The 10728-nt window shown below is 40.4% G+C and overlaps 1 protein-coding gene across 2 annotated transcripts; it reads left to right on the top strand.

Annotated features, from left to right (window-relative positions):
* Positions 1 to 1678: 1678 nt before the first annotated feature.
* Positions 1679 to 10176, top strand: LOC118784684 (cytoplasmic dynein 1 light intermediate chain 1-like). Of its 2 annotated transcripts, XM_036539057.1 has the most exons (13): positions 1679 to 1790; positions 1999 to 2072; positions 2892 to 3008; positions 3436 to 3666; positions 4688 to 4857; positions 4997 to 5090; positions 5388 to 5523; positions 5667 to 5778; positions 6222 to 6281; positions 6588 to 6632; positions 6817 to 6907; positions 7198 to 7329; positions 9454 to 10176. In XM_036539057.1, the coding sequence occupies exons 1-13, from the start codon at positions 1687 to 1689 to the stop codon at positions 9573 to 9575; spliced, it is 1488 nt and encodes a 495-aa protein (XP_036394950.1). In that variant the 5' UTR covers positions 1679 to 1686; the 3' UTR covers positions 9576 to 10176. The 2 variants fall into 2 exon arrangements, with proteins under 2 accessions (XP_036394950.1, XP_036394951.1); XM_036539058.1 differs by lacking the exon at positions 1999 to 2072 and having other exon boundaries at positions 1694 to 1790.
* Positions 10177 to 10728: the final 552 nt, after the last annotated feature.

The raw sequence follows: 10728 nt of genomic DNA, 5'->3' as shown, positions 1-10728 counted from the left end.
CAGCAGCTTATGAGTAACTGCACACATTTGACAAACAAATGTATTCAGTTATTTATAAATAAATGTGATATATGTCAGAGTAGGTGTTACTGCCATGCCTGGTGTGCATGCACAAGCCTGTTCTGTGTCTTGTGAGTGTGCAGTATAAGGCATCTTTATTTTCTTTAAACCATACCTCTTGTGTCACTAGTGCTCTCTTCCGCATTTGGGTTCACTCTGCTCCTTGCCACGATTTCTGACACACAGTTCCATCATCTTGAGCACTGATAGCTTGTGGATATCTACCATGGGCTTCAATATGTAAGGTGAGAAGGATTCTGTTAGGGTCCTTTCATGTATAACTCAATAATTCAGCATGGAATGAGCAAATCAGTTGTAATACAACATGAAGTCAAGAAGCCAAGCCACACGTTGCAGGACATAAACAAAACTCTCAGGAGCCTTATTTGAGTAATACAATGTTAGCTGTATATTTAATGGGTAATGGTAAAGTAAGAGACTTTTATCTGTAAATGCTTACTTTAAATTACATATGTATGCATGTGTCACCATTTCTAACAGATGCCCCATGACATTTTAGCTACTAAACTAAAATTAGTCTTTTATTTCACCCTTTTAAATAGTTAAAAGATCAAATAAACATAGATCAACACATCCTTTGCTGGGAAGTATGAGAGGCATTACATTTTTATTTATTAGTTCATTCATTTTGTCATGGCACTTTTAGGTCAATGAGAGCTAGAAATATATTTCCTCTCATTGGTTCCTGTGTGTAAAAAAGCAATCAAGCCTATCTGGATTGCATCTAAACAACCAGTGTCCTAGGTGGAACCAAAACCAAACAGGGACATGTAGAATGTGCATCTCTTTGTTGCATGAGATCAAAACAGATATATACAGATAGGTATAATCCTAGTATTTGTCCAGCTAATACCATAATTTCCACTCCACCAAACTGCGGCAGAGATATAGCTAAGTATTTAACAAAATCAGAAATGCCTATATGCAGAGGTGGACACCCTGGCTTCAGAAAGTAAAAGTCCTGCCACGTATTTGTTACACCCATGCACTACACTAGCTGAATTTAATTAGAACAACTCTTCATCCAGGTAGAGGAGCTAATTAGTGAAATCACCTTGTTTAGTGAATGGCTAGAACAAATACATGGCAGGATTTTTACTTTCTGAAGCCGAGGTGTCCACCTCTGATGCAAAGTGAATTGATTCCATTAACTACAAAATGCCTGTTCTAATTTCAATTAAAATTTTAAATGCATAAATTCTAATTCAGTTCCAATTCCAGAGATTGGATTATAATCCTAAATCAATTCCATTTCAAACAGTGACAAATTCCAGTTCAATTCCAGTTCCAGTGCTTGAAGATTCTTGATATTCCATTTCATCGTAAGTTCTCCACTTCATGAAGGAATTCATGGGTTGTCCCGTAAATTTTATTTTAGACTGAAATTGAGACCAACCCTGATACTCACACTCATTGTATCGTTTTCTTGGGCATCACAGAATTACATCGTGCAGCGTGATTCACATACACAGGGAAGTTCTGAAATATATTTAATTAATAGGCCACCTAGCTACTTTATGCTCCCCGGTCCAGTTTAACTCGTGCAGTGCTTCACATCCGGGCAGCTAGCTACCTCCAAGGATGTCACAGAGTAAGCCTGTGAAGATGGCCGCTATGGGCAGGAACGCTCCTACATCCACCAACTTCAACGTAAATAACACCTCCTTGGAGAGCCAAACCACAGACGATGATGATGGCAAGAATTTATGGTGAGCGCAGGGACTACACGGCTAGCTATAGTAAGGGTGGCATATTGCAAAGACGTTCTCGTGTTAGCTAGTCTGTAAAAGCCCCTGTGTCATATTAGCCTGTTTGCTAGCAATTTGATAGGCAGTGCACCCCACAGTATGAATGGAGATCGTGAATCGGTTATACTGAATTGCAGTGATTTATGATATGTTCATGTTTCACACATAGGTCATCTATTTTGAGTGAAGTATCAGCGCACTCACGATCAAAATTACCATCCGGGAAAAATGTTCTTGTCATGGGTGAGTGCTCTTTTTTGTGCAAAAGCGGGATGTTTTAGTTGTCGGTGGCCGGGTCCATCAATGTAGCTAGCTAACTAGTTAATCAATTGTGTCATGTGTTTACAACTAGCTGTGGCTCAGCCAGACTGGGAGTGTCTCCCGCGTTCTTATTCTTGGTGTTGATGGATGCGCGGGTCTCTGTTATGCATTTAGCTGAATTAACGCTAGATGCATAGTTCCAATTTAGCTTGGTCGTTATATAGCGAGTTATTTAGCTCAGGTTGTTAAAATTCTACGTACAGCTAGCTTGCTGACCGCCTGTCTAAGACATCTTTACATTTTGCTGACATAATGCTTTGTAAACAAGTAATTGTATAGTTTTTGATAGCTAGCTGGGTCACTTGCTAAGTTGGGTAGTGACAGGGGTACCGTTTTGCTCTCTGCTTGTTTTTGAACCATCCATTTCGTGAATGTTTTAGCTAGCTATCTTGCTGAAGTGTTGATGTTAAATCCAACAAGTAGCTAGCAAGACACCATGGTCAACCAGTTAGCTTCCTAATTTATCTCGCTGAAAGTATGAAAGTGTGATTGCTTTGTTAGTAGCCTGTTCACGATTATGGCTTCATAGCTAAGCACAAATCCAAACGCATAACGCTGAGAAGAAAACCGATGCTTGCGCTTAAAAAATATATCTTCACTTCTGTGTGCTCGGTATCTTATACAAGGACCTCATGCTCCTTACTATCCTTTTACGTGGTCATGTTTGTTACAGCATCATGAGTCCTAAATGCAGTGACATAGCTGTATTATCGTTGGTCTGTCCTCTCTTGGGGTTTGTAGGTGAAGATGGGGCTGGTAAGACCACTCTAGTCGCCAAACTTCAGGGGGTGCAAGAGTATATAAAAGGGAGGGGACTGGAGTACCTGTATTTCAGTGTTAACGACGATGACATTGACGGTAAGCGAGAACTTGTATTTTTGAGTTAGGATTTCATTTGGAAATGATGACACTGTTTCGGAGTGGTCTTAGTTAAAGCGTAACACTCGCTTTCTAAGGTGAAGTCAGTCGAATTAATTTTACTTTCATATTTAGGGCATTAAATCGTTTTTCCTGCAGCCCACCGTCTGCAAGCGTTAATGTGTTTGAAATAAGTCGTTTTTAGTCTGAAAAATAGGTAGCATTCTGTCAGCAACATACACATGCTATTTATACATGTTGTTTTGTGAAAATAGATTATTTTCTTTTTTTAGCAGCACTGAATGCAAGAGATAAGAAGAGGTTAATGTTGCAGTCCTTTCAGAATAATAATAAGCATCATCCACCTGTATACTTGGCAACCTTTTATGGATGCAAAATATAATTTTTCTGTCATTTCTGGGCGCAGACCACACGAGGTGTAACGCCTGGATTTTAGATGGCGACCTCTATCACAAAGGCCTCCAGAAGTTTGCTGTGTCTCAAGACAGCTTGGCAGACACCATCGTATTACTGGTGGTGGACATATCGAGACCCTGGCTAGCCTTGGACTCCTTGCAGAAGTGGGCTAGTGTCATCAGAGAGTACATCGACAAGCTAAAGGTTGCCCCGGAGGTGATGAGGGAAATGGAACAAAAACGTAAGTGAAGTAAGGTGTTTTCTTTTCCATGTGCGCGGCTTCACGTATTAATCACTGTCCTCCACCTTGCCCCAAAGGGCCACGCACCACCTCAACATTGTGTCTGTAATAGAACTGAAACCAGGTTACCATAAACTGGATCCAAAGCTGACTCATTATAGTTGCATCTCTATCGCATGATCCACAACCAGAGCTGTAGGACATGGTGTAATGATGCTGGCATCTGACGAGATCAAAGCAACTGGACTTTGAAAATCCATGAGTAAGGTTTTCTTGAAAAAGTACTTCTATGTACCATTTATTTCAGAAAATTGTACAGTTTATTAATCATAATTTTCAATTTTACATAGACGAATGCATTCTAAAGAAAATGCACATGATGATTATCTCATGCAACAGTTTCTTATTTCATGTTTATGCTAAATTACTTGTTATTCATGTCCCTATTCTTTTTCGCTTGTTGGGGTGGTTTTATTTACTGAAGCCAATTTTCCACAGGGTGATTGACTGCTTGAGTGAAGCCACTAGTATTGCTATGCTGTCAATATTAAGGATGCAGGGCAGGTGCATTCTTGCTGAACAAATATACCCAATTCAGGCTAATTTTGACATTTCTTTTGCAGTTCAGAAATTTGAAGTATTGAGACAGCATTCCACCTCCTGCCTGTAGATGGTAGCAGTGTACTTTGAGGATATTTAGTTAGCTGTCAACCTGTGACAGTTGATTCAAGGCAACATTTTAGTTTTCTTAAATAAACACCTAAGTTGTAAAAATGAATCAGAAAGTTTTTCTTTTGAAGACACCTGAAGATCTCTTCAAAGTAGCTTAATGTCTATGCTTGTATGTTATAAGGGATAGTTATTTATTTAATTATATATAACTTCATATAGTTAGATGTAGTTTATATAGTTAGTTAGTATAGATATATATGTATGTATGTATATATATATATATATTTTAGTCCCACATTACATTATTATTCTCAAAATGACCCTGACCCTTTCACTCTTTTGTTTACAGTGGTGAGACATTTCCAAGAGTACGTTGAACCAGGGAGCAACCTAAACATCTCTCCCCAGAGGAGGAACCCCACAGCGCCCGACACAGAGGAGGAGGGCATCGTTCTCCCGCTCGGGGACAACACGCTCACACATAACCTGGGAATACCAATGGTGGTGGTATGCACAAAGGTGAGATAACAGTTGCTACTATCAGATATCTGAATTCTGCATTTCAAGCCATCACCTACAATTTTCAGTATAGTATGTGATGTCATACTACATCACATTCTGCAATTGACTGATCACTTCATTTCCCATCTCTCTGCAGTGTGATGCGATGAGTGGCCTGGAGAAGGAGCATGACTATAGAGATGAGCACTTTGATTTCATCCAGTCTCATATCCGGCGTTTCTGCTTGCAATGTATCCTTGTGGCTACGGGTGAAGAAAACCACAGCGTTCTTAGCCATTTGAACTGTGGAATTTGTGTGTTTGGACCGACACAAACAGAATAGGGTTTGCACCTCTTCATATCTTTTTTGGAAAGTACTGATGCATGTGTACATGTACAGATTTGTTGGCGTCTTCACAAGCAGAGAGAAGTAGTGCATTTTTTGGTCAGATGGGTTCCAGTCATGCAGTACCAAGTTGAGTCAGAGAGCAGTAGTAAAATAAAAGAAATTTGCTCTAAGAATCTTCTCCTTAACACTATTTCCACAGATGGGGCGGCACTACTATACACATCAGTGAAAGAGAACAAAAATCTAGATGTATTATATAAATACCTTGTCCATAGGTTATATAGTTTCCCTTTCAGCTTGTCTGCCAAAGTGGTAGAAAAAGACGCAGTGTTCATGTAAGCAACTTACCCCACTTTTATGTTGAACTTGTAAGTGAATTGTAATTTGAAATGTTTAGGGGCAAAGAATTTTCTGTGGATGTTATATCACTACTTCATGCCTGTGTCACATCATTCTTCCTTTCGTTTTCTCATGTTAGTCCATCGGGGTGGGACAATGAAAAAAAAATTGCAATCTTGCACGAAAACTTTCAGACAATAAAAATGGAAGACAGCTTTGAAGATGTGATTGTAAAGCCGCCTATTAGAAAGGTAATTAGGTTTCTTGTTTAATTACTTCATGCTGTTTCTTGGTGGTGATCTTGGCCACTAAATGTAGCATCCCATATCCGCTTACCTGGATCTGAACAATTCAGGTTGTCATCTTTCCATCTGTGTACAATGAAAGGAGGAGAAGAGCATGCCAAGGCCATGGACTGCCTTCCTGCTGTTGGGCATTTAGTTGTGTTGAGTTGGGAATGAGAGTATCTGCTTTAATACAGCTGAACATGAGCCAGTGTGATAATCCCTCTTTAGCTGGGATAATCACAGTGCCAGCACACACTCTGATATCAGTGTTACACAAGATATTCACCTCATAAAATAATGCAAAAACATTGCAGTTAAGGAAGTAAAGTACATAGTCACAAATTTAAAATTGTGCAGTTTTTATATTTATAGATTAATAGATTTTGCTTTTTTGGCTTGTTTGACAGTTTGTACACGAAAAGGAAATTGTAGCAGAAGACGATCAGGTGTTTCTTCTAAAGCTGCAGGTAAGGCTTACATTGATGTTCATGCTCTGTGTCAGCGAAATGTCCAGAACTGAAGACCAGCATGCCGTGAACATAACCTCAGTGTGCGTTTGAGCCTGTGGACACCCAGAGTGACCCCTGGTAACACTGGGATCTATTGTTAGCCTTGACCTATAAGTTGTCATTGCCTTTTTATCTTGTGGTTATACCCATTGAAATGCACTTGCGCTAACATGCACTGTTCTGGACTATGCTTTCCAATGCTCTGTCCTATGTAAGAGCACCAGCCAGTAAATTGTAATGGAAACACAGTGACTTTTATTTCAGTCCCTGCTGGCGAAACAACCACCAGTATCTGCAGGACGGCCTGTGGTCAGTATGGTTTGCCCAACCCCTTGTGTGTGTGTGTGTGTGTGTGTGTGTGTGCGCGTGTGTGTGTGTATACAGTATCTGTATGAATGTTGTAAATCTATATTAGTTTGCGTCTACAGCCTGTTGACATTGTGTGCATGTTTTCCCTGCCCCTTAAACCCATTCAAACCGCTTGTTTGAACAGGACACCTCCAACAGAGGACCCAGCAGTTCTCCCCGCACAACGAACCGTTCAGCTGCAGCCAACGTGGCCAACGTCATGCCCATGCAATCAGGTACCAAGAAGATAGATCCCAACATGAAAGGTGTGTGAACGTGCCATGCGTGACCCGTGCATGCTTCCTGCCGTACTCTCCTGCCTCTCCCTCTGCTTCTGAGCTGGCCCTGGGACGATGGGAACAGAACCACGCACCTTTCTTTTGCGGTGGCCATGGAATTTTCAGAGGATCGCGCTTGCACACCTTTGTTTTGTTTCCCTCTTCTCTGCATTTTTTCACAGAAACCCTCTGGTTCTCATTAAGCTCAATCCTGAGAGCAGCGTTTCTTTTTTTTTTGGTGTGCACAGGTGGACAGACGAGCGAGGGTGTCCTGGCTAACTTCTTCAATAGCTTGCTCAGTAAGAAGACAGGCTCGCCAGGGACAGGTGGCACGCCAGTAAGTGGAGGAGGCAACACACCTGGAACAGTCAAGAAATCAGGTACTGGGTGTAACAGTGTGCAGCCTTCTGAGATGAAGCAACTTGTGCACTTCATTCATCAGTTGTTTGGGTAGATAAAGTGATTAGATGAGATAAGGGAAGGATATGTAATGGTTGTGACAATGCAGTGGGCCTTCTAAAACATGGAGTGTTTGTGATATACACAATCTTGTTTGAAAAAATGTTAAGTGTAGTAAGTAGCTCTTCTGGGGAAAAAAAAATATTCTTTCTCAGGTTGTCATGGAATCTACAAAGAGAGTCATCACTACTTTGGCTACAGACTACATCTCTTTTTATTTTGCCTTTAGTCATTTTCTCTCATATTTTTGTTTTTTGTTTTTTTTTCATTGTAATGTATCATTCAAGGTCTGAATGGTCATATTTTGATTTCTTTCAACATGTACTGCCCAGTCATTCCAAGAGCTCTGACTCCACAGAAATGGTAATTGTCAGTAGCCTCTTGAACCTGATGACCAGGGCTTTACAACACAAAACAAACATGTTAACGAAAAGCTGTCATCCAGCAGGACAAGAACAGTATATTCTGTTCAGAGCTCACCATCATGTACCATCATGCATCATACACCAGCATGAGGGCTAAAGCTCTCCGATGTTCATCCCGGTGTGTGTTTGTGTGCATACACGTGTGTGCCTATGTGATTGTATGTGCGTGCCCTCTCTGTGTATTCTGCACGCTGTACAGTGTCTGTTCGTGTAGTATTCATATGTTTGCTCTCTGTGTCTGTGTGTTAATGGTGTTCTCCACCTCCTTTGCGTGTCAGTTACAGGATGCTGGCCCCGCTAAGGTCGGTGGTGATGTAACATTCCACTTGCATTTCTTCAGTGAATTCGGGCTTTTTTTTATTTATTTGAGGGGGGATGGTCATGGTCATTTCACTCTGCCTGTCAACAGGCCTATTATTACTTAATGCATGAGTGCCTTTGATTGCCATTGATTGTCAGTAATTTCAGAATTTGTCCCTCTGCATCTTGCATAATCTTAAGTGTTTGTTGTTCTTGCATTTTTGAAAGTTTTTGCTTAGGTTGCAACAACTTTTCCCCTTCCGCCCCCTTTTTTTTTTTAACTTCATTTAATGCTCTTATGCATCTTGTTAACTGCAAGTGGATATGGCTGGATGTCTGTACAGTTGTGTGGCATCAGATACCATTTAATCCTGGTTCATACAGTAATGGGTCAGTGAGGTGTAATTTTGTTGTTTCCTGACAGATAGTGTTTTACCGATACTGATCTGTCTGAGAGTTTGCAAGGTAACCATGGGAAGAAGCAGGAGTTAGGCTTCGGTATATTGTATACAAACATTGTACATAGTAAATTCTACCTTCTTTTTTGTTAGCAAAAAAAGGTGTCGTGCTATGAACTGAAAATATTATGAGCTTGCTTTGCACGTGTTAATACAATCATGGGTTTCCACATGCATGAAGTAATACTCAGAGAAAAATATATAATTATACATTAATTGTATCAGCTCTCAAACAGAACTGTGTACACCATCTGTGGTGATAATAGCAGTTTTCCTCATGCTGCCATACCACTAGGTGGCAGTGCTGAATTCTGTGTCTTGTTTTCATGTTTTGCTTTCATGTGAGACAGAAATGTTTTTTTTTTTTTCTTCTATTCTCTCTGCATACTTTGTGTTTTGGTGAGCAGTTAGATTGTACTTACTGATAAGGTCTATTCTAAAGGGTATCCAGTGTAATCAGCCAGTTTTGTCAGTTTTGCATCCAAGTGGATTTCCCTCATATGAACTAGATGGAGCACATATATTAGTATATGGTAACAGACTTGTGATTTTTGACCCTTCTGACATTTATACAAAGTTTACATCAAAAAGCATGGAGTAACACAGATTATTGACCCTTCTGGTTGCTGGTGTGGGACTCAAATCCTTCCACTGTACAAGATTACACTGCATGCACATATAAGCCTTCTTATATTTGAGAATGGTGTCACTTCTTTCATTGCTTCCATTTTGATCTTGCAAACATTGTTTCTCTCAAGTAGAAACCTGAGTTGAGGATTTGTACATTGTATAGGTTTTTGTATTTAGCCTCTGTGCCCGTAAAGGCTGAACTCACTAATGGAATGGCTTGTCTCCTTCACAGGCTCAAAGCTCGGCTTGACGGATGTGCAGGCCGAACTGGACCGGATTTCCAGCAAATCCGAATTGGACAACTCCTCCCCCACCTCCCCACCAACGCCTCCAACCGAGGGGGAAGAGTCCTGAGGAGGGCAGGGTCAAAGCCCTACCCCCCACACACATACATCCTTCCACCTGAGTCTGCCTCTCCCCCTTTCTTGCTCTCTTTTATTTTTCTTCAAGTGTACCAGACAGAGCAGAACAGGAAACTTAGCCTCTGTGCGGGGAAAGACAGGCAGGAGGCCTCACATGTTGGCCTTTCACTTTCTGTTTGGAACAAAGAATGGAAAAGATGTAAAGGGAAAAAATGTTGCAGGCCTATCCCACAGTTGAATCTTGAAGATGTTATGAGAAATGGAGCACTTTCTGATGTTGGGTACTTGGCAGCCTATTTTTTGTATGCTTTGATTGTTACTGTGAAGGTTGTGGGTAGACGCCAGCAGTTAGTTGCTGCCAATCGGCTTTTGTGTTTCTGTTGTTGCACTTGGACCGGAGAGATGCGTAACTCTCTGATTAGCATTATGGTTTCACCCCAAAACCCTTAAAAGGCTGGTGCTTCTTCACAGCTTGAACCGACAACACTTGGAAATGCATGTCTCCATAGTCAAAAGTCAGAAAATAAAGCTTAATATTAATTTAACTTTGGGGAAGAAAAGGGAATGTTGAATGAGGGTTTATGTTTTTTTTGTCCCCCTAAATGGAAATTAGAAAAAGAGACTGGTGTTTAAAGGGTAATGGTAGACAGTGACATTTTTTTCAAGTCTTGACTGGAAAATATGTTAATGAGAATTTGAACTGTACAGTTAAATTTAATTATTTCAAATGCAGATTTTCATTTATGCTTAACACTGAAATCCAAGGTCCGTTTTACCTGGAGGATTATTGAAAGATATACTACATGTGAACAGATGTTTTGCTTTTTGTTATTTGTTTTTGTTTTTGTGGCCAGTTTGGGGGATCTAACTACTGCACTTGTAGTTATAATGCACTGAAGTGACAAGACTGCATCATTTATAGAGCTAGAAGTTGCTTAGCGACAACAAAACAAGTAAAGGGTGTCGTGAGTCAGACCCATCCTAAGAATGTAAAGTTATCAAACTTGAAAATGTTTGCTCCTGTTATCTCAGATATTGTAGTGATGTTTCTATGGATCAGGTCTGTAATCATTAAATAAAGCTGTATTTATTCTGTGCATTGAGTCTGCTTTCATGGTATATGATTTCTGTTGGTAGCAGGAGCA

Source organism: Megalops cyprinoides, chromosome 10 (genome assembly GCF_013368585.1).
Source record: "Megalops cyprinoides isolate fMegCyp1 chromosome 10, fMegCyp1.pri, whole genome shotgun sequence".
Classification (NCBI taxonomy): domain Eukaryota; kingdom Metazoa; phylum Chordata; class Actinopteri; order Elopiformes; family Megalopidae; genus Megalops; species Megalops cyprinoides.
This window is presented reverse-complemented; position numbering and strand designations above follow the sequence as displayed.

What these genes read in the sequence shown, in the direction of transcription:
- LOC118784684 (XM_036539057.1), top strand. Translation starts at nt 1,687, where the DNA reads ATGGCCGCTATGGGCAGGAACGCTCCTACATCCACCAACTTCAACGTA. An exon ending in TAACGACGATGACATTGACG is followed by an intron (nt 3,009 to 3,435) that starts GTAAGCGAGAAC and finishes TTCTGGGCGCAG; the next exon opens with ACCACACGAGGTGTAACGCC. An exon ending in TATCTGCAGGACGGCCTGTG is followed by an intron (nt 6,633 to 6,816) that starts GTCAGTATGGTT and finishes TTGTTTGAACAG; the next exon opens with GACACCTCCAACAGAGGACC.